This window comes from Molothrus ater, chromosome 7 (genome assembly GCF_012460135.2).
Source record: "Molothrus ater isolate BHLD 08-10-18 breed brown headed cowbird chromosome 7, BPBGC_Mater_1.1, whole genome shotgun sequence".
Classification (NCBI taxonomy): domain Eukaryota; kingdom Metazoa; phylum Chordata; class Aves; order Passeriformes; family Icteridae; genus Molothrus; species Molothrus ater.
In genome coordinates, this window is record NC_050484.2 from 10,323,487 (window position 1) to 10,348,770 (window position 25,284).

The following is a 25,284-nucleotide window of genomic DNA, read 5'->3' on the forward strand; positions in this document are numbered from 1 at the left end:
TGCCATTTCACACATAAAAGGGACTTACGTGTTGTGAGGGCTAACAGAAACTCTGCTGTGATGAAACAATGAGAAAACTGCCTTTTGCTTGTGTCTCTTCCCTACTTTTCCACCAAATTCTGTATGCTGCCCTGGGTTCATTTTGGCTGTCAAATGCCTGAATATGTACTTTTGCCTCCTGAACATGAACTCCATCCCACAGCTTCCACAGGATACAGACAGGGCTGTTACTTAGTGCTTTGCCAGCCCTACTGAGTTCCCATCCCTCTCCCAGACATAAAAGTGACCACCGAGTTCACAGAGATTCCTGGATGGATTTGAAGCAGATTGGATTTAAGAGCCCTCAAGCTTTGCAGATCTTTTACCTAAGTAACAGACCTTCAAGGTCCTGCTTTATGTAAGATTCAGGTCCAATTTCAAGGGCAGCTTAAGCTGTCACTAGCTGGCACTGCTGCTGAAAGAAGTATCCAGACTCTTTGCCTGTCCTTCACTGACCCCATCTATTGTGCCAGCAGAAGTTTCTAGCACTGGTTCACTCAAAGAAGGCAGGCTTTTGACTACATCCTCGTGCTGCTTCTTCCAAAAGTAATTTTTTATTTGTATGCATTTTTTCCCCCCACCCACCGCTGTAAAGAGCTGTACAACAAGCTGACATTAGGCAAAAAGCTAAAACCTGGGCTAAACTCCTAGTGCTTCACTCTGCCCAGGTCTGTGCTTAGCTTCAGGTGCCAGGGACATCTCACTGATATCCATGTGTCTATTAAAGATAAGGGCAGAAGTGCTTAAAACAAAGAGAGGATTTAACCACAGCAGCTGTTTCAACTCTGTAGAAACTTCTCAAACAATCTGAGCAAAAAAAAAAAAATAGCACAAAATAAAATCTCTTTCAGTCCCATTTTTGTTTCTGATGCCAAGAAGAAATAATGTAGAAAGGATCCTTTTTGTCACTGGAAAGCCAGTGAGTTAAAAAACACAAATTGGAAGATAAGCCTTTAGGAGGATTTCAAATGAGGGCTGCTTTGTGTTCTGCAGGGTGTGCATAACCTGACCACAAACCATTTGTGTCACTGCCGGTAAGGCTGGGCTGAGGAACCTAAAGATGGGATGGGATGGAACGGTCATCTGTGCTCCCACAGTCCTGTGGGCTCCCCTGAGGGAGTCTGAGGGTGTATTTGTAGATTTTGTGCCAAACGGAGCCAGGCACAGTCCCCAGGGCTGGCAGGGGCTGGGTCTTGGCTAAGGGCTGCTGCAGACACCTGCCCCTCCCCACACAGCAATCCTCCCCAGCCTGCCCAAGCTGAGCCCGGGCTCTGCATGGTTTGGTGCAGATCATGTTCTTCTGAGCACTTTAATAAATCCTGACAGTACTGTTTTGGAAGTGGGACAGAGGAAGAACAGAGCAGCTGGATTTCAAAACTGGCTGGGAGCAAATATACGCTGAGATTTAAACCTTTTTTGGATTTTTTGGTCCACCAAAACCTTATGAAGATCAAACAAGTCTAATCCTTTACAGCCAAATACTTCAATTATTACTAACACCAAGTTCACTGGTGCTATATGAAATATAAAAAAAATTATGTGATTTTATATCCTGATTAATCACCTATGTATGTAGATAATTCTTCCAAGCCTACATGTAGAATTGTGAGGTATTTTGAGATCTTTCTAAGGCAAGTATTATTCAAAACTCATGTATAAACAGGAACACAATGGCTATATTTTTGCTTTCTTCAGCATATCTCTGACTACCTAAGGAGCATACTAAACCAGCTGCTCTTTTCACTCATCTGTAGGAACAGAGCTGAATAAAAATAACCTTTTTTTACACAGGGATATGTTCTCCTTGTCAAAGATTGACTCTTTGCCCACTGAAAGGTGTCATTAAAATTATTGTTTCTAATAGTATAAACCTCACAATCAGAATTTAAACCTAATCTTCTAATGATGGTAGTGTCATAAAAATAACATTTAGAAAAAAACCAACCTGTGTGTTTCTACAGTACATCTCTTTCTAGTGTATCAGAAATGTCTTGCATCCCTCTGGTGTTAAAGATTAATTTGGGCCACTTTTCCTGTCAAAGTTAATAAATGCAGCTCTCTCTTCCAGCAACAGGTATCAAGCAAGGTTTAAGAACTTTCATCCTGAGCCTACTAAGAGACAACAAAAAAGGCAAAAACCCTTTTAAGTGCCTTTGGAATCCATCACCTTGAACTTCTCAATGCCTGACTCTTCAAATATTCTAAACACTGAACGACATCAGTCTTTGTAAGAGGTAATTCCTGATCCACTGAGCAAGCTAGAACAACAGACACAGAATCCAGCAAGTAACAGCAGCACTCGTGGAAGTTGCAAAACACACAGATGAGGTCAGTAACAAGGGTTAGAGGAGGGGAGGACAACACAGGACTGGGGCTTTGTTTGTATTTCTGGCTTTGCAGTTTGTTCTTCACCTGCACTGGAGGTCATGGGTTTTTACTGATTTCTGTTTCTCATCAAGTTAATGAGACATGCTGCAGGACAGCTTATCTGAAAAACTCCATACCCTGAGGTGGTAAAGTAAAAGCTGCTCCATTGAGTCTGTCATCCAAATTGGTGGTGTCCTTATGTAATGATGAGTGGTTTTGCTAATGGCAAGGAGGCTGGGATAATTAAAAGGATCAATTTTCTGAAAAGGATGTTGTTGTAGTTTGATATAATTGAACTGTTATTTTTGTCCAGAAATCTTCTCACTTCTAATGCATTCAGCATTCAACAGCTTTAACTAACACTGCTTCATTTACATTGTAAATCGGTGGGAATGGGTTCCTCCCGTAGTTGATGGGACATTGCTGGCAATATATCCAGGCTGGTTTTTTAGTGCATACAGCCCAGACACAAGTCAAGTTCAGGATGTGAAAATACCAGTCTTAGTTCAAGATTCCCAGTCAAGACTATACCTGGTACTAAATTTAAAAAAAATAAAAAAGAAAAAAAAATCCAACCCAAACTATTTTATGGGAATAGATTTTGCAGTCTTACCTTTGAACAATTTATGTGTAACACATAAACGCATATTACACACAATATGAAAGGTGTGATGAGTTCTATTTAAACAGCAGGTCTCCAATCGCAATTGTAACACACGCTTTCCTTGAGAGGGGCTGTATTTGAAAGGTGAATTACGAGAAAGCGTTAATTAGTTGATTAATAAATTGATTTCTTTGGCCCAAGTTGTGGTCAGACGGTGCTCTGTGATTACAGACAGGTCTGTGGCCCTACTGTTAAGTTGCTGCTGACTGTAACCCTGAGCACGCAGCGAGCAGAGGCGGAACGAGCACCAGCGACTCCTCCCGCGGACCCGCCCGGGTCAGGCGCTCTGCGGGGGATGGGACGGACACGGGGACGGACACGGGGCCGCACACGCGGACGGACACGGGGCCGAAGTCGCTCCCGCCGCTCGGTGGGGCCGCCCCCCGCGCTCAAGCCCAATTATGGCCGCGCGCGGGACTCGCGCGCCGCCGGGCCAATCAGGCGGGGCGCCGCGGCCGCGCGCGCTGTCCCGTGACCGCGCGCCCCCGCAGGCAGGGCGGGCAGCCCCGCGCCTGACGGGGCCACAGGCGGGCACAGCAGCGCGGGCGGGATGGCGCGGAGCGGCGCGGCGCTCGGCAGGGCGCTGGCCACGGGGGCCGCCGCCAGGTACGCGGGGCGAGGCGCGGATACCGCGGGCGTGACAGAGAGGGGCCGCGTTCCCGGTTAGAAACTCGCCTGCTCTTTGCCCGAGACAGTGGCGGAGTTGGGAGCAATCCGTCCAAAAGGATTTAAAAAACTGAGGGAGCGCCCGGATGTTTTCCGCTTCAGATAATGCAACAAGTTCCTTCTCACCTGAACATCTGTAAAGCTGGCTGCAAAAGCTTGAGATAAAAAATATGCTTTGGTGAAGAGTTAACCTTTCATCTGAAAGAAAAAACAGCAAGCAGATGAGAGAGTGCGATTTGAAAATCTTTGTATAAAAGGTTCACCTGCTACCACTGTTACGGTAGTGCTGCTGTGAGAGGGATTGGGAGAGGGATGGAGTCTCACCATGGCAGTGCTGCCGTGTTTCTTTATCGAACTCTGTCATCCTCATAAAAACTGTCAAAAAGTGAAACAGGGATTGGTTCATGATGTCAAATTTCATGCAGTCATTTGACAAAACTGTTAACTGTGCAGTGGTAAAATGTAACATTGGACCACGCTTTTTACTGTATATTCTTCGTGGTATAATCTCAGTGTCGTGTCTGCAATATTAAATTCGTTCAGTCCTGGTCAACCAAATAGCTGTTTTAAAGAGTAATTTATTAGAGTCCTCAGGGCAAAATCAATTGCTGGAAGCGTGTTTGGTATAAGGAAACCCATTAAGTAACTGCTCGCAAACTCAGTTTAAAAATGTTTCTAGTGGAAGCTGCAAGGATCTTGGCAGCTGGCTTTAAGCAAGCACAAGCTGGATCAAACCCAGTGCTGTGCTACCTGGAGCCTTGGAGCTGGGGACGCCTCACTGCTGCAGTTGTCCCCTGAATGCACTCTGTACCTGCTGCCAGCTCGGCAGGACCTCACCGTGCTCATTAGCAGGCTTCAAGGGCTCAGGTGGTAAATTAGTCTCATGTGCTTATTCAGACTGAGATGCTAGTGAGGACACTTGCTGGTACACTCATTTTTTTGGGATACAAGCAGCTGTTGGCAAAGAATTTGAATGGGATCAACTCGTGCCTCACAGACTATAAAGTCAGATATCACTAACCTGATGAAAGTATCAGCTGGGTTACTGTAAATATATTTACCCTGGCATGCTCCTGGCACTAATTTCAATGTTTACATGGAGGAGTTAAGAGAGCCATTTTTTCAAAAAAGTTAATCTTCAGGCTTAGAAAATTGTGTAGTTATAAAAAATATATATATTAAAAAATCGCAGAATATGGATCACTTACATGTGCATGTCATACTCCAGAAATGCTTCCTTTTCAGGTCATGGGAGTTGGGTGGTGCCGTGGTCAGTCCTCAAGTGCTCAGGGAGGAAGCAGTGAGTGGCAGGAGTGAGTGGAGATGCTTCTGTACTGGCAGGAGATAAATACAGAGGTGGCAGGTGTGTCTGAATTCTAGAATGGGCTTGGTTTTTCTTCAGAGGCCCAGGTCAGGTTCACAAAAAGGCATGACAGTCCATGGAAACCAAAGGATTTCTTAAAGAGATCTGCTTCCCTGACCTGGGAGCCAGCCCAGCACACTCTCACAGCATCTGTTCTTCAGATAAAACTGGGAGAGGGATGGAGTCTCACCATACTTGTTAGCATTACAGCCTCTTAACCTTGCCTTCCTCGAGTGGCAAGGACACAGTCTTTCAGCAGCTGAGAGATTATTTGGAGGGATTGTTTCTCAGCCCTGTGGCTGAAACAAGTTCAGATAAAACTGCACGAAACAATAGACTGGCACGGCATTACAGTAAAAAACAAACCAAGAGCCAAACCCTGGTGACTGGTTTGGACTGTGTCCTGTACATAGCCCCAGATAATGGAATTTAAATCAGCTGTGCAGAATGAGGTCTGCTCCACACATTTGAACACCTTCTGTGAATCTGGTTGAGGCAGCTACAATGTTGCTGGCATTCTTCCAGCATTCCTGTCAAAGCTTCTCCTTCTTGTATGTTCTGTCTGGAAAAAACAGACTTTGTCCACATCCCTTGAGATACTGTTACAAACATTTGCAGAGTTGTCTAAAGGCTTTTCAAGTGGACCTATCCCCTCTTAATTTTGATGCAATACTTCTGTACCATTTTAGTTTTCAACTGCAGTGATTACAGTGTGTTTTCAGGCATCATGCTTCACATATCCCAGTTGGATAGTTGTTTTTTAAAAGTCTGTACAGATTGTTTCTAACCAGCTGCTAATGATGATGATTTTTCTCTAAACTCTACCAGTTTGTTATTTACCTGACTCCTAATACAGTGACCATGTAAGTTTATGTGCTCAGTCATGGGTAACTACTGTATTGCATTAAAATTCTAAATTATGCTGATTTTTAAAGAACATATTGCTAATTTAAATTAAATTTAATTCAAAATTGGTAACTAATTTGCTGACTAATTTGGTGCTCGGTAAAAAAAATAAAAAAATTAAAAAGGGCATTTACCTGTTCATTGTGTCTAAAAACCCAACAAAACAACCAACCAAACCCCAAAGAAGCCTACTTCTGAGTAAAAGAGGTTAGCTCAATTTTTAACCACGTGAATCTACAAGTATAGTCCTGATTATATAGTTAGAGGAAGATGAGTAAAAGACCTGGGTTACTTGTTAGCTTATGTTTGTAGATTCATTGTGGGCAAATAGTGGCATTTTTACTTTCCTGGTGCCAAAATTCAGAGCTTCTCAGGCAGCTTTTTGCATCTTGACTGACCTGATCTGAGGAAAATCAGTGATTTAGCAGAACTGTTAAACATGGTGAATATTTGTTAGATTTTAGTGTAGATGTTCACTGAGAACACAGAGGTGCAGTCTTAGAATCACTAGTACTTTTAAAGGTAATTTTGTAAGTTTTACTTCTGAAAACACTGCATTCAAGGTTCTGGTGATATTTTCTGAAGGAAATGTTGAAAGCTGGGTAAACAAAGCACCTCCTGAAAGACTTTCAAATGAAATTGTCCTTTTAAGAGAAGAGTGGCAGCAGAGGGATTATAGCAGAGTTCACCATTTCCAAGTGAAACCTTCTCTACTTTGTGTATTCCAAAAGGGCAAAGCATTGCAAACTCTGCCTCGTTTTTGCTATTAAGAAAGCCCCTTCTGCAGGCTTAGTGCATGTGAGACTTGGGCATGAACTCAAGCTGCCATGCAGCCAGTGCTTAATGAGGCCCTTTGTATTGCACTCTGCCAGTTACTTCTGGCATGGCTGAGGGCTATTTTTAGTTCCTCTTAGGGGGAAAAAAAAGGGGGCCCCTTGTGTCTTTGACAGTTTATATTGTCACAAGCCTTTGTTTTTCCATCTGGCTGACATTTTCTATAATGTTATACAAGAGATGGTTTGTCTTACCTGAATGCATTGTTATTTTTTTTGCTGATATCAAACACATCTAAAAACATTTTCCCTGTTTCAGGCACTTGGCTTCTTGTGGTATTCTGATGACCAGAAATTCTCCTGTAATGAGCCATACTTTTTCAAGAAACTTCTTCAATGTTGCTGCACCACTAATAAATAAAAGAAAAGAATATTCTGAAAGAAGAATTATAGGGTTTGTATAAGACTGTGGAAAGATGCTTTAAATGCTTATTGATTTTGTATTTGCTGTAATTAATCCAAAACATTAGTAGTTCAGAAGACTGGGTATCCCTGAAGACACATGTCCCTAAGACTCTGGAGCATAGAAAGGAGTTTTGACTTTCAGAATTCGTACAGATTACATTTACCAGCCTGAAAGTTAATATAAAAAAAGTAGGAACCCAAAGCCCTTGGCCCATAGCAAGAAAGAGCAGAAGTAACTGTTCCATTCCATTCCAAAACAAAACCAACCTTGAAATGGAGTAATACACTAAGATTTTCATCTAGTAAAATGTGAATAAATCAACAGGTGTTAAAACCCTGTTCCATTCTCTCCCAAACACATGCTAAAGTTTGCACTTACATTATATTATACTTCTCAAGATTTTCTTATTTCTTTAAAAGAAGAAAAGTAATTAGTTCTGTGATGAAGAAACTTCACACAGAAAAAAGATTTTGAAACCTTGTTTGCCTTAGAGCTAGTGGGAAAATCCCAGTTTATGCAATGATACTGGGATTTGCCCAGTCTCTGGTCCACAACAGTATGAACTTTTTATTAGCATATTTTTTTACTATACTTAACATTCCTTTTTTTGATAGTTCTTGAACTGCAACAGGTCTTGCCTAGTCACTCAAAGAGGGCCTTTGTCCCATAGTCCTCACTGCTAAGTGCTGTTGAACATATGCTTCATTTTAAAGGAAATTAGGCACATGCTTAATCCCATCTGTTTCAGAGTCAGAATGAAAAATTAAAACCCATAGCTATGTAATACTTTGCCATGTTACAGCAGAATCAGCTAAAATGTTGCCCTAATAGTGTTTAATCTGATTTCAATATCCTGCCTGAGCAGGGGTGTTGGACAAAATGAGGTCCAGAGGTCCCTTCCAACATCAGCCATTCTGTGATGCTGGAAGGTTTTCCCATTGAGTCTGTTTTTTAATTAAGCTTTTATTTGGGCTCAAATTAGGAAGGTGGTGCTCCTTTGTTTAAACCTTAGGAAATTTAGTACTTGAGTTTTGGTACACCTTGTTTTGGGAGCTATGAAGTGTGGATTTTTTTTTTTTTTTGGTGCAATGTCCAACATCTGCCTAAATGAAGACACAGCTGTGCTGGAAAAAATGTTTACATTTGAAGAGCATGCATGTTTAGCTGATATTGCAGAAAGTAGCAGGCACTAGGTTCATTATTCACTAAAGCTACTGCTGGATGGTGTGTGATATTTTGCTTCTTTATGCAAAAAGCAATTACCAGTGTATTACTTTCCTTTCCTCTTAATTAGCAAAGCTGCATTTTCAATTTCCAAAATCAATGGTAGTGAATATGTCCACCTTTCAACTGCCTATGCCACATATACCATCTTTGATAGTAATTTTAGTAGTAATTTGAAGCTTAAATACCTTGTAACTGTAATGTTCCTGTGTCCATTTCCAGGTATTCCATGCAGGAAATGTATGAAGTTGTTGCTGTTGTGGAGAATTACAAACTCTTTGTTCCTTGGTGTAAAAAGTCAGACATACTCTCGAGGCGCTCTGGGTACTGCAAAGCAGAGCTAGAAATAGGATTCCCTCCTGTAGTAGAGAGATACACATCAATTGTAACCCTAGTGAGACCACATTTAGTTAAGGTAATTGCATTTTTCTTTTCTCCTATTAAAAATAACCATAATCTTCCTTTTGTTTATTGAAATTTGAGTATTTCAGGAATGTCTTGCCTTAAAACAAGATCGATGCTGGAAGTTCTTTGTGTGGCTCAACACTTGTGTTGCTTTTCTTTAAAGACTTTCGATAAACTGGGGAGAATTTGAATGTGTTTTTCAACAACCTGCCACATGAGGGAGGAGAGGAAATCACTTTTTAGTTTGTCTTTATTGGCAAAGCTGGGAGCCATTAAATGAAGATATTAACGTTTTTGCTTGGGGTTTTTTTGGTTGTTTTTTTTTTGTTTAAATTTTGTCCAAGCCTCTCTGAATGCAAAATAAGTACTCAGTTAAAAGTTGTCAGACAGCTCTAGCTTCTGATGCCTTAATGAATAATAATGACTTATCTGTCATTACTTTTCTTCTCACAATTTTAACTAGTTAATATGAAAAGCCAAAAAAAAAAAGGCTAAGCTTCAGTACAATGTGCTGAAGAGATGGTTATTCAATATATTGATGAGAAGAAAGAAGTGTGGATTTAAAGTCAATTTTTTTTACAATTAATTTGTTCATAAGAGAAGTGGTTATATTTTTTTCCTTTCAGCTTTTCAAGAGCAATAATTAAGAGAAAAGTAGAAAAGTGTCAAGTAAAATATTTTAATTATGCCTGGATGTTCTATTCGTTTGTCTTATGTGTTCAAATCTGTTTTCATAAGGAAAAAAAGTGGTGAGGAAAGCCATTTCTTCAGACTGCCTCCCCCGAGGCTCATTAGCCTTTTCTCTGCTGCAATTACTTTTCCTAGAGGTTTACATTATGTCCACAGACCTGCAGGAACATTTCTAGGGAAGTGATTGTGTGCTTGGATCATTTCACTGTCCTCTCAAGTAACTCCAGGCAAAGGAACCTTGTGTGCTGCTCAGGCACAAAATGGGAACGGGTTTGTTGCTTAAGGTTTCCCCCTTTTTAGGGCTTAAACAATGGAAAAATCAGATTGGTAACAGCAGTTTTTGCTGAGGGGGAAAGAATGGAGTGAGTTTGCTACTTGAAGACTGGGAGAAAGGGGAACACACTGGCAGTTTTCCCATTTTTCCTGCTGTTTTGATAGCAGTTGGGAAAAGCAGGCCCAGCATTTTGTATCTAATCTTCCCTCTACTCCTTCCCTTTCTGATATAGAAGTAGCAAGGCCACGCATTATCTCATTCCTGGAAAGAGAAATGTAGGTGTTTTTGTGCTGGTGATTAGTCTCTGAGATGAGTCACCTCAGCACAGCTCTCCAAGCCAAACAACACCTATTCCCTGGGGGCAGTCTGTTGGAGCAGAGCTCCTTGGGCTAACAATGAGAACTTGTAAAAAAATGACCCAAGAAAAAGTTACAGAAATTTTCTCTACGAATTCCAAGCCAGTTGAGGTTATGTATTTGGATGTTCAATGCATCATGCCACAGATCTGTGTTATGACACTCAGACACAGTATTTTCCTCTGCCTTGGAAGGACCTCAGTTATTTTGCCATAATTGACATCTTTGCATACCAATATGCTGGCTGTGCTGTAAGAACAGGTTTAACTATGCCACAACCATCACTATTTAACAAAATGTAAACACAACCTTCAGTAATACCTGTTTGTCACATTTCTAAAAGCCTAATTGTAGCTTGATTTTCAAAACTTTATTTTAGGCTTCATGCACAGATGGAAAACTCTTTAATCACTTGGAAACAGTGTGGCGTTTGAGCCCTGGTATCCCTGGTTATCCAAGGACATGTACATTGGATTTTTCAGTAAGTAATTAAAACTACCACATGCTAGGAGCAGCACATAGAAACACTTATCTTCAACTGAGGGCGCTTTTTAAAATGCCTCTACTACTCCTTTGAACACTTAGACACAGAAAACAAGTTAGCTTTAGTCAGTTCTGTCCAAAAAATATTTTGCAAACTTTACTGTTGGAAACCACTTCAGTATTGTTCAGAAACAGCAGCCTTCTGTGAGGTGTCCATGTGTCATGAAACAGTCTGGGACAGGCACCTCTCACCCTACAGTTCTAAACACATTGAAGTTTTTAGACAGTCCAGTGCAGGAGAAATGCTAAATATACTTTGCTATATTCTTTAATCACTCTACAACCTAAATGCTCTTGGTACCAGCAAGTCAGTGTCCTGCCATCTGTCCTGTTTGGGCTGCAGTTTGGTCAGTTTAATTTCCTGTCTTCCAGTTTTACTCTTTCACGTATTTTAAGCCTTACTCCTTCCTTCTCTAATACAAGTGTAATAGATTTCTGCTGTCTCTAATCTATGATGGGATATCACTGCAGCCCAAAAGTACTGCTCTTTAATTCCAGTACCTGATTTAGCCTGATTTCACTCCCAGAAAAGCTGTTTCCATTCCAGCTACTGCTTTTCTGTGTTGTCTGATTTGTCTGCCATCACATTTTTTTCTTGCATTTTATAACAAAGTGTGTAACAAAGCATTGAGCTGGGGGTTGTAACAGGCTGCTAAAGTACACAGAGCTGGGCTAATCCTGCTGCCATCTGCTGGAATGTCCTGCTTTGAAAATTGTCTTCAGTGATAGGAAAAAGCTTTTGGAGTATTTTTAAACTAGCACATTAACCTCCTTGGGTTATTAACTTTCAGCTTAATACTATATTACACTTCATGCAGTTCAACAGTAAATATTAATTTACAGGTGCTCAAAGAACCACAATTTTTAATGGTTTGCATGTTATGTGCTCATGTTATTTGTATTTCTTTAAGCAAATAAGTGTCAGTTCTTTCTACTAACATATATAAGCTATCTTTTAACCCAAGCCATAAATCAGTTAAAAAACTTGAATTAAACAACTATTTAAAGCCTACATTCTACATACAGGCTCTGTGAGAAAACAGCACCACACCTCCATAAACCAAAGCCACATTTTGACATTTCAGCTCAAGAACTTCAGTTAAATGGAATCAAAACAGAACTGAATATGGACATTTTTATTTTCTTGGGGGAACGCTATCAACACATCTTACTGCTTACCCTGTTTGGAGGCAGCAAAGGAAGCCAGTGCAGTTGGCTGAGCTGAACCTCTGCCAGTTCCTGCCCTGCTACTCCTTGCATCTGGGCATGTGCAGGCAGGGATGATAAACATTTCACAACAAATTCCTCAAAACAGGCCCTGCAAATACAGATATTCCAGAGAAAACTTCAACTTAAGAATGCTTGTTTGCTTTAGAAAATGTTATTTGAGTTTTGAGCTATGCTGGTTCCCACAAGCTGCTGTATGCTGTTGTGCCAGCCTGATTCCAGGAGACATCCACATACAACAGGGAACTTTTCCTACTTTGGTTTCAGCTCTGAAATGATTTAGTTCATAGACTGAAGCACACCACCATTTTTACCACCTGCAACTTCATTAATGTATGCCACACCTTAAGATAATAACATAATTGCTGAACAGAATGCCAGACTCCACATCCCCACTTGCAGAACTCTGCATGCCCTCAATGACAGCTCTCAGACTTACAAGAGGCACGTTAATTTTGTTGATGCTTGAGGTCAAGCAAATGTAAATGAAGCTACACTTGGTTTATGGGCCAAGCTGTTTAATTACTTCTGTGCTACTGCTTTGCTGTTAACATGCATTGCTCATAAGGAATTGGGGAGAAGCTGTAATTGCTCCTTGTGGCATTAAATCTGAATTTTTCAGGAATTAGAAAAATTACGTTACTCCCAATCCATTTCATTGTCTGCTGGTGTCAGGTTGGGAGTGGGAGCTGTTCAGGTGGGAGATGTGACACACAAACCAAATCTGTAATTTTAGCCATTACACTGCTTGTTTGAACCTACCAGAACTACTGCCACCAAAAGGAAGGACTGATTTAAAATATTGGCATTTAATAGGTAACTATTTCAAGTCTCTTTTAAGTTTCTTAGGGCATGCTTCAGCTTACCTGTTAGTCTGTTGTCTTGCCATGCAGGATTTTCTTCGACAGCTTTTGTCCCTCAAGTGAATTCTGTGCACAAAATAAGTTACTGTTTGTCAGTAGTTTTTCATTACCCCAAACCTCTTTTGTAATGAACCATTTATAAAAGAAAAGACAGCTTAGGTAAATGTAAATGACTACTTCAGAGAACTGATGAGGATTCTTCTAATGGAAAAGCCCAGAAGTACAGTCCTTAGACCTAGAAACATGGGTTCCTTCTCAGCCACATTCACCTATTCCTCAGTTTTAACTGTTCTGTAACTTACCTGTAGCCTTCACTGGAGATTCTTTAACAGAGTTGTCTACTTGTAATGGCATTTTACAACAGTATATATAGGAAAAATAATTATCTTTTATTTTTTAAACAGATTTCTTTTGAATTTCGCTCACTTCTACACTCAAAACTTGCTACGCTATTTTTTGATGAAGTTGTAAAGCAGATGGTTGCTGCCTTTGAAAGAAGAGCATCCAAACTCCACGGCCCAGAAACCAGCATCCCCCGGGAGCTGATGCTGCATGAAGTTCATCAGACGTAAAGGGAAGCTGTAACAACCTCAGCCATAAACTTGTTTGTACGCCTCACTTGTACAAAGTGCCGTGCTCCTCCTTTGGGGCATTCATTTCTTATCTGAGCTTGGGTGTGATCTTACCCTGTGCCAAACACACCTGCTCAGACAGACAGACATGGAATGTTCAAAAGCTGCAATCAAGTGCAGCTTAAAGCCTTATCAGTACCAGACACCTGGCAGCTCCTGTAACCCAGGCTATCTCGGCTGCCGTTAACGCCAAACGGCTCCTGGAATCACAGCCCAAGCTCTGCCTTAGCCAAGCTCCTGGCGTTTTTCAGCACTGTAACTCATTAACTCAGCTTGGTGGGAATGTAACTTCAGAGCATCAACTCAGCCAGCTCTGCCCAGGCAGAGGCCAACTGACACACTGCCTTCCCAGAGAATGGCACAGCTTGGCAGCCACTGAGGAGTGGTGCTTTGAATTCAAATGAATGGCAGAGGTAAGTCAGGGATCTCCCATTGCCCCTAGAGTGACCAGCAACTGCTTTCTAACTCCCCTCATTTTCAGGGATGAAATGCATAAGGAGCACTGTAATCTGGGTGCAGCAGTCTCAGCCACAGCCAGTGGTGCCCAGTGCACCTGTCTGGAATGTGTAGTACGTTTGGCAGGCTGAACTTGCTCCTTGCCACTCCTTCCCTGGTACATGCTGCACTTTGGTTACCTCCATCTCACCTAATGCAAACAGAACACCTTAAAGCAAGGTTTACCTCTGAGAACCAGGTACCTGTGCTGTCCTCCCTGGAAGCAGGTAACAAGAGGCCCTGTGCTTCCTTGCAGACAAGAACAGCCAAGGCCAGCTGTCATCATAAATCATTGTAAGAGAGCACTAAACCTTCATTCTTTGAGGTTTTTCAGCACCATACTCCCAGCTGTGATAATATCATCCTGATTACATACGTGTTCACTACTTCTACTTTTGAATGTTCTCTTCCCAGTCTCTAAAAAAACCAAGTGAATAGGTTTGAACAGATTCTAAATCCTTATTTTATGCTGCCTTGCATTACCAAATTTCCTTACTGAAATTAGGTGAAGCTTCAGACCAGGTGCTGAAGCTGGTCCTTTCTCTGCAGCACATGTAATCTGTATGGTTAATTAAGAACAGCATATTAAATAACATAGAAAGGTATGTTTCAAAATAAAGACACCCCTGAAAGAGTTTCAGATAATTTTACTTAAAATTAGAATGTCACACATCCCATCTGTGGAAGGATAGTTCTTATTAAGGGCAGGAAGCTGAGGAAAGCAACAGGTGGATTTAAGGTCATTTGTACAGAACTGAGAAGTTGTAAAGCAGTTTTGATTGAGGTAATCAAGTATAAACATACACAAGTTTGGGAACACCATTGTTCTGCAGGCTGGAAAGCAGAAAAGACAGCACAATGTTAGTGGTGGTGCCACGTCAAAGAACACAGAAAGAGGCAAAGCAACATTTCTAGTGCAAAATCACTAAATCCTGCACCCCTTACCAGAAAGGAGGAAGGTAAGAATGGAAGGCTCAAGGTGAGGAGGTAATCACATATTACACCTGAGCAAAGGAAGGATCTAAAAACCCCAGAACCCTTTCTTAGCAAAGACTCACCTGTTTGATACCTCAGGGCACTTCTCTTCCCCTGGGACCGTGAAAGGTGCACTGGGCCTGTTTCCAGCACGTGAAACAACCAGATAGGGCAAAATAAAGTCAGTGCACGTGCCTTGTTTTCAGAGCATTGTTTAATATTTCAAAGAACTGTAGTGCAGTTCAGCTTAGATATTTCTTACCAAAATTAAAGCACTTGCATTTCTGAGAAACATTCTAGACAAAGGAATGTTTCTCGGACTGAAATGCCCTGTCATTTTTTCAAGCATAAGTGTCAATTTCTACTACATCTTAGAAGCAACAGCAGGCTCTCCAGGCTCTCCCATAACTATGGCTTGGTGTGCAGATGAAGGAGGTGATACATTTTGTAACTTTTGAGCAGTTTATTACATAAAGGTCACATAACTCTATTTGCCTACTTTGTACACAATTGTCTAGTCTCACGCACAGTGGCTTCCAAGTTCTTTCTAGTACTGGCAAGCACCAAGAAATTCTGAAATAGAATATCAAGTGCCTTAATTAAGTTCAAATCAGGACCTTGGTAGATGGATCTTGCAACCCAGTTATCAGGAATGTACAAATGTCTTTATTCAAAAAATACAAAATAAATTATCTGTAGGCATGGACAATGACTGTAAACAATTACACGTGTGTTAAATGAAATCCGGTAACTGATGGTTACAGTGATTCTTTTCAACACCAGCCTCACTTCAGTCACTATCCATCCTCTCACACTGATAGCTCAAGTTTTTGAAGTCAGAACTGTCAGTCTTCAACAGCACAGCTCATGATGCATCCCTACCCCAGGAATTAGAACATGCCACCTCCCATGCCTCCACCCATCCCACCCATTCCTCCCATTGCTGGCTCCTTTTCTTCTTTAGGAACTTCAGTCACCACTGCCTCTGCTGTTGATAGGAGAGATGCAACACCTGCGGCATCCATCAGAGCAGTTCTCACAACCTAAAAGTAAGCAAGAAACTACTTAAAACCTGCTGACCATCACAAGAGGTGGGAGGAAGCAAAGCTGAGAATTAAGAGCTTTAGGTTACCTTAGTTGGGTCTATGATTCCTTTTTCTACCATATTTACAAAGTCCCCAAGCATTGCATCGTAGCCAACTTCTGACGGGCTCTGCAGGATTTTTTCAACTATCAATGATCCTTCCACACCAGCATTCTTTGCGATAGTCATTGCTGGGATTCTCAGTGTTCTCTTGATTATTTCAATGCCTGCAAGAAACAGGATAGCTGGAGCTCGTGTACAAACACCACTCCCACTGCCAAGGAATGCCCTAGTGCTGGAGATCAATACAAAGAGAAAACCCTCCAAGCAGAAACATAAGCTATTCTTGTCAGTTCCAGGAGGAAAGGTTCTCTGCTACTTGACACTTGCCAACAAATGAAATCTCTGCAGGATATCATGCACATTTTAGTTTTACTTCTACAAAAAATACTAACAAGTATTATTACTCTCTACATTTATGTGCAACATGACACAAAGCCTCTTTCCATTTGATTTGCCACACAGTCTCTTGAGCATTATTAGATTTTGTCTGTCTGCAAAGACTCTAACAGCCAGCTCCCAACCCTAAACAATTGCCACTCTGTGTTGGGATACTGCTGCTTTACTGCTACTGGGTCTTACACAGTCCAGTCAGCAATGCAGTGAAAAAGCTCCTTCCCACTCAAAAGCAGAGACCAGCACACCAAAGAAATGTGATATTCCTAAGATCAAGTAACTAAAAACAAACTGAAAGCCACCTGATAAAGCCTCAGGACAGGGGAAAGTGGGCTTGTATCACTTCCACACACACACACCCCTTCAAGTCATGTGCTTACCAATTTTCTGATCCTCGTTGGCTGGAGTTAAGGCATCTAAGGCTGGGATGCAGCGCAGCAGGGCACAGCCACCCCCTGGGACGATGCCCTCCTCCACGGCCGCACGGGTGGCGTTCAGGGCGTCCGTGACCCTGTCCTTCTTCTCGTTCACCTCAACATCGCTGGTTCCGCCCACCTGCGAGCAGAGCAGCAAGCCACACGTCAAGGGCTGCACAAGAGCCCAGGTGGGACAGCACTGCCGCCACCAGATTAAGCTGCCAATGCCTAACAAGTGCCAGAAAGCCAACCCACCCTCTCCCACAGTGGCAAATCTTCTTCTGTAGCTCAGCACTCAAGAAGCCCAAGCTTTAATTCATTATGATTTTACCAAGTTCTTCATACCTTCAATACTGCTACTCCATCAGAGAGCTTGGCCAGTCGCTCATTCAGTTTCTCTTTTTCATATTCACTGGTGGTAACCTCTAGCTGTTCGATTATTTCTTGAATGCGTTTTTCAATCTGAGCCTTTTCACCCTTCCCCTTGAGGAGCATGGTGTCATCTTTTGTCACAATGACCTCTCCAACTTTACCAAAGTCATGAGGCTGAATATCTTCTACATTTAGGTTCAAACCCTCTTCTCCAAACACCTGAAAGAAATTATGTGAAAAGCTGCAATTCACAGGTTCCCCACACATTGGGTATTTTTATCTACAAGTACATGAACACATACAGCAGGCTAATGGTGCAGAATAACCACATTACTGCAGTTGCACCCTCTGGGTGAAGAACCTCTTCCTGATATTCAACCTAAACCTCCCCTGACACAGTTTCATGGTGTTTCCTTCTGTCCTGTCACCGTCATCTCCTTGTCTTTTGAGATGTCATAGATACTGACACGTCACTGACTGAAGAACAGTTTGCTGGTTGGTTACTTTGTGCTGCCATTACCTTAAACATTTATTTCAGCAGTATCCTCTGGGTCCTAATATCGTGCTATGATTTTGAAGTGCATATTAAAAAAGGGCAGCATAAAGGGACATTAATCAACTCATCAACTACATGCAAAATTTAGTAGTAAGAAAATTCAGTCAATTCCAAACATTTAAAATAATTATATTTGCCACACTTGAGTCCAGGCAATTGTTTATAGAGGTAACAATTGCCTTGGAGTTCCTCCTTTCCCTTAAAAACCAAAATCCTGCAAGGAGATCTCATGTGACTTCAGTCAGTCACAAGGACATATGGTTGGCCAGGACTGCATTACACAGCAATTATCAGTGTCTGCATTTTAAACAACAGGAAGTTTCAAACATCAGTTACTGTTACATTTTTGAAACAACAGAATACAGCCTGCAACTCAGCAAATACAAGCCAAGGACCTAAAAATGCACAGTATTTTCCTCCTTGAAAAGCATTAACATCCTTTGGAGCAAAAATCCACTGAAAGCATCATTACTTACAGCACCACCAGTTGCAATCGCCATGTCTTTAAGTTGGTTTTTCCTGTTGTCACCAAAACCCGGTGCTTTTACAGCAACAACCTGAAGGCCGACCTTCAGTCTAAAGACAAAAATTCAGAGAATGAGTCTAATTACTAAGCCAAATTATTTCAGTGCAGCTCTAGCAGTCAAGCAAACAAAGAGACCATCACAAACTGAGATGGTTTTTCTCAAAAAGGTCGTTAGGACACAACTGGAGTTCTGCCTGAGTTGATACAAAGCATGGTGGTGTTAAAAGCTGCTGTTTCTTTGGCACAGGTAAAAGAACAACCAGCCATACACCATAGAAAAAAAATGGATTTTAATCCTCACCTGTTCAAGACTAGAGTGCTGAGGGCTTCTCCATCAACATCTTCAGCAATGATGACCAAAGGTTTGCGGTTGGCATTGGCAATTTCAAGAGCTGGAACTATGGACTGTACACTAGAGATTTTCTTTTCACTGATCAAAACATAAGCGTCCTGGAATTCACATTTCTGCCCTGCAGAAACAACGTGCATTATCTGAGCAGTTCCATTACAAAAACATATCAAGCATTCTTTTAACTTAAGCAGGTGTTTTGGAGCAATGGTTGCACTTTCCAACTGCATTAAGAAGAAGACAACTTGTTTTCTCCAAGACTCCACTCTCAATTCTCCATTGTTCTGCTGTGTTGCAAGGCCAGCCTGTGCTCACAGGAACACTTTACAGAGAAGGAAAAGAAACCCCCAACCCTCCAAGCTTTTAGCAAGTTCAAGTTTCTGATGGGCAAGGAGCCCCTGCTCTATTTGCTGTGGTGCCCAGCATAAGGGACTGCAAAGCCTTTAACAGGTGCCATTATTTCTGACTGATACAAGCCACTGGAGGTGTTTGACATAACTTACTGTAACTCACCTTTAGTTGTGTTAATAAAATATGGAGAGATGTAGCCTCTGTCAAATTTCATACCCTCAATGATTTCCAGTTCATCGTTTAGAGTTTTTCCATCCTGTTTAGATGCAAGAAAGTCTGCATTAAAATCTCTCTGGTTTGCTGCCAAAAGCACAAGTACAGTTTTAGCATATCATGCACAATAGATTGAAAGGCTCTGGATCCCCCATCAGTTTCATATGCTTCTCTCCAAAACAGGAAGAATGTAAGAGGGAACAGTGATCAAACTCTGATCCAGAGGAGCTGGGGAGGAATTATGGTGGGGATTATGGAATGGGAGCTGCAGCAGCAGCAGCATCACACATGACAGAAGCCAGCCCTAACAGAGCAGAGACAGTCACTTGGCCAGTTCTTACCTTGACAGTGATCACACCCTTTCGTCCAACTTTTTTCATTGCATCAGAGATTATATTGCCAATTTCCTGATCTCCATTTGCTGATATTGTGGCAACCTGAAAGGATAAGGCATTTAATCTCATTTCCCAATGCAAGGTGCTTCCTCATGATGAAAAAAAATCAGAATAACCATGTGCAACGCTGACGTTTCTGCCAAGGCAGGGCAGCAGAGTGCAGCACACTCACAGCAGGAGGGCTCAGGCCCTTGGGCAGCTGCAGCACAGATTCCCTGAGCCAGACTCCCTGCCTGGACTCACACCCAGACCACCTCCAGGCACAGGCACAAATAACCCAGGACCACCAACACACCTGGACCTGATTCCCCACAGCAGATCTGCCACACCCTCAGTACTCTGCCCTCACTTCCATTCACTACAGAGCTTTGCTCCCATCAATTCTTCCCAAGTACACACATTTATGTTTTAAGACCATACTTTGGAATGCAACTTGAAGATGAAAAAATCTGCCCACTTCTGGAGGAGCTTCTAGCAGTGCAATTGAAGACTATTTCTGATGTGTAAAGACAAGTACCCAGTGTCAAGATGCACACAACATAACTTCATTAAACCTAGTTTCACAAAACTTTTTCTGAGAAACAGCTGCCTAAATTTGGGCTACATTTTATTGTGTGTTTTTTCTTACCTGTGCAATTTCTTCTGGAGTTGTAACAGGTTTTGACAGCTTCTTCAGTTCAGCTGTGATGGCATCCACTGCCAGCATCACCCCTGAGGACAAACAGGGCGCTTGTGAGTGAACAAAACAAGGTACAGAGCACAGAAAACACAAACCAAGCACCCACCCACCACAACAAACAGGTTTCCCTTCAAACAAAAGTCCACACTGCAAAAATGCATTGTTTGCATGTTCAAAACCAAATAATTGTTGTTCCATACTGTCATTTGTGTATGCAGTGCTGGGTTTTTTGAAATTGGTGTGAAATATTGTCATGATTGAAATTCCTGACAGATTTGTTTACATGGCTATTGTATTAACTACATGCAGAAATGGCTTTAATTGGAATTCACTTACAACAATTAAAGAAGTTGACTGCATGTAAAATAGTACAATGATCAGACAAATTAACGGTTCCTCAGAGTTCACAGTATAAAAAAACATCATTTGTGTTCTCTAAAGATCATATAACCCTTTATGGTGCCTCTTCAAACAGAAAACAAGTCAAATTTAGGATATGAAAAATAAACTACAACAATCAAACATTAAAAACAACAGGAAAGTTACCCCTCCTGATTTCTACTGGGTTGGCTCCTTTGCTGATCTTCTCAAAGCCCTCCTTGGCAATGGCTCGTGCCAGGACTGTTGCAGTAGTGGTACCATCTCCTGCCTCCTCGTTGGTATTGTTGGCAACGTCTTGGACTAACTTGGCTCCAATGTTTTTGTATTTGTCTTTCAAGTCAATTGCCTTTGCTACTGTCACACCATCTTTTGTCACTTTGGGACTTCCCCAGCTTTGTTCAATAATAACTGTTCTTCCCTAGGGGGACAAAACCAAATTTTAAATCCAAGCAAACCCAAAGCATGTTACCATCAAGAGCTCAACTGAGAATTTTGAACAGGTGCAGCTGAACACCTTACAGAGGGCATTCAGCTGGGACTTCTCAAACACACACTTTAATACCAAGGTTCTCCAAAAACAGAAAAATGGCTCAAAGGCTTTATACTTCCACAGAATGACACTCCATTCTTCAGCCATACTGCTTAAGTCTGCAATTAAGTAACACTGACCTTAGAGAAAAACCTGAAGAGATTCCCTCTAATGCTAATATTTTAGCCCAAAATTAAAAATATAGCAATTAGAATAAATTTTCAAAATTTTCATCAGATCACAATATGCATTCTTTGTGATTGAAAAACAAATAAAAGCTCAATTTGTTGCATGTACTGGAAGGAAAAAAAGCAGACTTGCAAACCTCAGTAGTGATTAGTAAACAGTGATTAGCAAAGACAACTGAGAACACTCCAAATTTGTATTCATGTGTTACAGTAATTTCTCACCCACTGCAAGTTACCAAGCTTTTCTCATCTCAGCTCACACTTGGATCCAGCTGAAAAGCTGGAGTATTATAGCTAACAGGCACAGCTAACACGGGAAACTGTGACCCATACAGGTTCACCATAAGGCAAATGCTCCTGCTTGTTCACAGGTGAGTCCAATAGCCAATACCTGCCCCAAACACACACATTCCAGTTTGAGCTGGAGGCAGCAGAAACGCAGGGGGCCCCTCTGGTTTACTGCTGCCCTGAAACTCCTCTTCTGTGCCGAGAGCTGGAGCTGCTGGAGGAGGGCAGGGAGAGCGAGTGCCCCAGCTCTGCACTGTCCCTGCACGAGCGCCCTCCCTCGGTGAGTCAGGTCCGGCTCCAGCCTGAGCTCTGCCAGCCCAGCCGGGCAAGGATTCCCGAGCAGGGCTGTGGTGCCCGGAGCCCCTCCCCTGCTCAGAGCCCACCCACATCTGCCTCAATGACTGAACCAGCCCTGGCTGCCTGCCAGGCACGAGGCCTCGCTGCTCCTGAAGCACAACCACCCCAGCAGCCTTAAGGTTCTGCTTCAGTTCCTCGGGCTGAACCTGGGGAACGGCTTATGGAAATTTCCCACTGGGCCATGGAACAGTTATGCCAAAATGCATTCCCTACTACTATCTTATTTAACTTGCACTTCTAAATATAAAAGTGAATCAAGAGTAAGAAAACTCCTCTCTGGAGGAGCATGCTACCAGTATGTTTTTCATATAATGTCTCCTAGTTTGCTTAATTCTCTTTTGTACTTTGATATGGTCTTATTACTAGTGTTTGGTTTGCAGCTCTGAGAAGAGGAGCACAACAAAACCCACAGATAACAAATCACATGAAAGGGCCTGCTCCCAGGAAAAACACCTGCCTGTGCTCCTGAAGAAGGGAACAAACATCACCAGTAACTGCACAGGCATTTAGAATGGTCTGCAATATTGAGAAGCTGAGCCCCCACACAAACCAGGTCTGTTCAACATGCTGGAGCACTACCAAAAGATTGTGTGAGACTGCAAATTTGGCTCCTTAAAATGTAGAACAGGCCCAAAGGAGGTTTCCTCACCAGACTGATGTTTCTTAAAAATGCCAGAGGCTGACTCAGGCACTGGAGTAACCCCTCCATTTTTACATGAAGCACAGCATAACCAGCAAAAATCCCCTAAGGTTGCATGAAGTTGCATCAGCAACTGCCCTTTAGCCAGTGGATTAGAACTATGCTGCAGCATTCACAGAGTAGCCTGATCCAAAAAACCAGGAGTTAAATTAACCAACTACACTTAAACTTTGTTCCTTTGTGGAAGTAGCCACAGTTTCCTGACACAATTGTTCCTTAATCTTCATTGCTCAGCTTTATGGCATTTTTGCCTTTGAATGAAGCTGGTAGAGCACTAAAAATGTACAGAAAATACATGAAATAATGTTAGAGAGGCCAAGCAGCCCTCAGAAGAACTATCATGCACATGCTGTTACAGGGAACAGATATTCACATAAGCCCCAAGAAAATCAGTGTCTCTTCCTCAAAAAGAAGAATCTCATTTCAAGCCCTACTGCACATTGCATGACTATGCAGAATACCATAGCTGGTCTTCCAAGAGACCCAGATCTCCCTTACAGGACAGAATATAGGGTAACACGAATTAATGCCTCTACCATGAAATTTCACTTAGGGTGGTAATATTCACCAGCCAACTGAGAACTCAACATTACACTTTAGATATTTTTTAAAGCTTGTTAATATTTAAACGGTTAACTAATACAAAATTGTAATTAGTAAAAAAAAATTAACAAACAAAGCAAGCATCATAAAAAAAATCCAACCAAGCCACTCACATGCTAATTAACCAACCCCACGTCACAGACAGTTACATTATCTACAGCACTGTTACAGGTTATCAACTGAGCTGGTAACACATTATGCACATGTCCTTAACCTTCAAACTGTTTAGATGAGTTTAGACGAGTATAATGTACCTTCACAGGAATCCAAGCAATTTTACTTTGTTACTACAAAAAGCACACGCACTACTGTCCCACTTTCGGTGGACATGAGAATACAGCAGCTTGCAGGAGCCTGTCCATCCCCCAAGCCCTTTGCGTTGCAGTTCTGCAAACACAATCGTGCGGCTCCACCGAGAGAAACCCAACAACTGCTCTCTGTTACAGTATTATCAGCCAGGTCTGTGCTGACATAAAGGCCCAGTCTTCCATTACCTTTGGCCCCATGGTGACAGCTACAGCATCTGCTAAAAGATCTACTCCTTGTAGCATCAGAGCTCTCGCGTCTGCTCCGAACTTCACATCTTTTGCATAGGCTCGTGTTAGATGGGGGGCGAGGGCTCTGGACACTGGTCTTATCTGACGGAGTACTGTAGATAAACGGAGCATGTCTAAAATATTAAAAGAAACGTAGAGAAAAACAAAACAGAAAAAAGCATTATAGCTTTGCGCAGCTACTTCTACAGGAAAACAGGGGGAACAAATTTAGGAAGTAAAGCAGGCATGATGAATCTTTAATTTTTCGACCGGCTGAAACCGAGACACACAATCAACGGCAAGTACCGAGCTGGGTGTCCCCGATCTTCCCGCCGAGACCCGCGCGGAGCAGCTCCCCCCTGCGCGGCCTGCAGCACGTCCGAGCGCCTCCCGCCCGGAGCGGGGCAGGACACGGCGAGGGCACCGCGGAGCGCCCGCGGCTCCATGTGCTCAGCGCGGGGGCCGCGCCCGCCTGCCCGCAGCTGCAGCAGCAGGGCCGTGCCGAGGGGAGCTCGGGTACTGCTCCCGCACCCCGCTAGGCCACCAAGGGCACAGAGAAGAGAGACAAGGCCGCGGCCGCCACCGCGGGCCCGCCGGAGCCCCCAGGCCGGGCAGGGCCCCGCGGGCACATGGCGCTGCACCAGGACACGCGCAGCAAGGTCAGCGCCGCCCGCCCCCCACCGCCGCCCGCCGCGCCACCAGCGGCCCGCAGGAAGGTGCAGGCCCCGCTCCCGCCACCCGGGCGCACCGCCTGCATCACGGCCGCCCCCCGCTCCCGCCGCTCGGGCCCGGCCGCTCCCAGCGCACGGCCCGGGCGGTAACCGCGGCCAAAGGGGTGAGGGCCCCCGCGCCCTCCCCAGACCGGGCAGAGCGGCGCGGGCCCAGCGGCCCGGCCGCGTTCCCGCTCACCTGCGGCAACGCGGGAGCAGCACCGCGGCTCTGCGGACTCGCGGGCACGTCTGGCGCGGCGGCGGCGGGCGGCGCTCGGCACTCACCGCCTCGGCCCCGCCCCCGCGCCGCCGCCGGCCCATGTGCGGCTCCGGCCGCCCGGCCCCGGAACCAGCATGGCCTCCGCGCCGCCCACAGCCCGCCTGCCGCGCTGCGCCGCGGGCTACAAATGCGCATGCGCTAAGGGCTTGTAGCATGAACCATTCATGTTCCGGGGCCCGGCGATTCCAGAACCTTCTGGAACGCTCATGCTCGCCGCAGGTCAGAGGTGAACTGACCTCACTTCCGTGCGGGGCCCGGCCTGGGGCGCCGCGGGAGCTGTGCGGCGGGTCCCCGGTGCCGCCGGGGCGCAGCCGTTCCCGGGACCGGGATGGCGCCGCAGAGGTTGAAAAAAAACAGCGGCGCTAAACGTCCCCGGGGCCGGGGGAG

The 25,284-nt window shown here is 43.5% G+C and overlaps 2 protein-coding genes across 2 annotated transcripts; one reads left to right on the forward strand and one right to left on the reverse strand.

The window, feature by feature from the left end:
- Positions 1 to 3,598: 3,598 nt before the first annotated feature.
- On the forward strand, positions 3,599 to 15,796 carry COQ10B (coenzyme Q10B). Its single transcript, XM_036386278.2, has 5 exons — positions 3,599 to 3,676; positions 7,098 to 7,232; positions 8,691 to 8,883; positions 10,573 to 10,674; positions 13,231 to 15,796. Exons 1-5 carry the CDS (start codon positions 3,621 to 3,623, stop codon positions 13,396 to 13,398), a joined length of 654 nt encoding a protein of 217 aa, XP_036242171.1. The 5' UTR covers positions 3,599 to 3,620; the 3' UTR covers positions 13,399 to 15,796.
- HSPD1 (heat shock protein family D (Hsp60) member 1) lies at positions 15,572 to 24,944 on the reverse strand. Its single transcript, XM_036386273.2, has 12 exons — positions 24,817 to 24,944; positions 23,866 to 24,041; positions 20,872 to 21,124; positions 20,275 to 20,357; positions 19,593 to 19,688; positions 19,201 to 19,294; positions 18,640 to 18,808; positions 18,289 to 18,388; positions 17,230 to 17,475; positions 16,849 to 17,023; positions 16,061 to 16,239; positions 15,572 to 15,971 (listed from the first exon to the last, which is right to left on the reverse strand). The coding sequence occupies exons 2-12, from the start codon at positions 24,037 to 24,039 to the stop codon at positions 15,819 to 15,821; spliced, it is 1,722 nt and encodes a 573-aa protein (XP_036242166.1). The 5' UTR covers positions 24,040 to 24,041; positions 24,817 to 24,944; the 3' UTR covers positions 15,572 to 15,818.
- Between the last annotated feature and the right edge of the window lie 340 nt (positions 24,945 to 25,284).

Coding starts and splice junctions, on each gene's coding strand:
- COQ10B (XM_036386278.2), top strand. CDS start 3,621: ATGGCGCGGAGCGGCGCGGCGCTCGGCAGGGCGCTGGCCACGGGGGCC. Junction 7,233..8,690: donor TCTGAAAGAAGAATTATAGG/GTTTGTATAAGA, acceptor GTCCATTTCCAG/GTATTCCATGCAGGAAATGT. Junction 10,675..13,230: donor CATGTACATTGGATTTTTCA/GTAAGTAATTAA, acceptor TTTTTTAAACAG/ATTTCTTTTGAATTTCGCTC.
- HSPD1 (XM_036386273.2), bottom strand. CDS start 24,039: ATGCTCCGTTTATCTACAGTACTCCGTCAGATAAGACCAGTGTCCAGA. Junction 19,295..19,592: donor AGGGTGTGATCACTGTCAAG/GTAAGAACTGGC, acceptor GCATCTAAACAG/GATGGAAAAACTCTAAACGA. Junction 15,972..16,060: donor GAATCATAGACCCAACTAAG/GTAACCTAAAGC, acceptor GCTTACTTTTAG/GTTGTGAGAACTGCTCTGAT.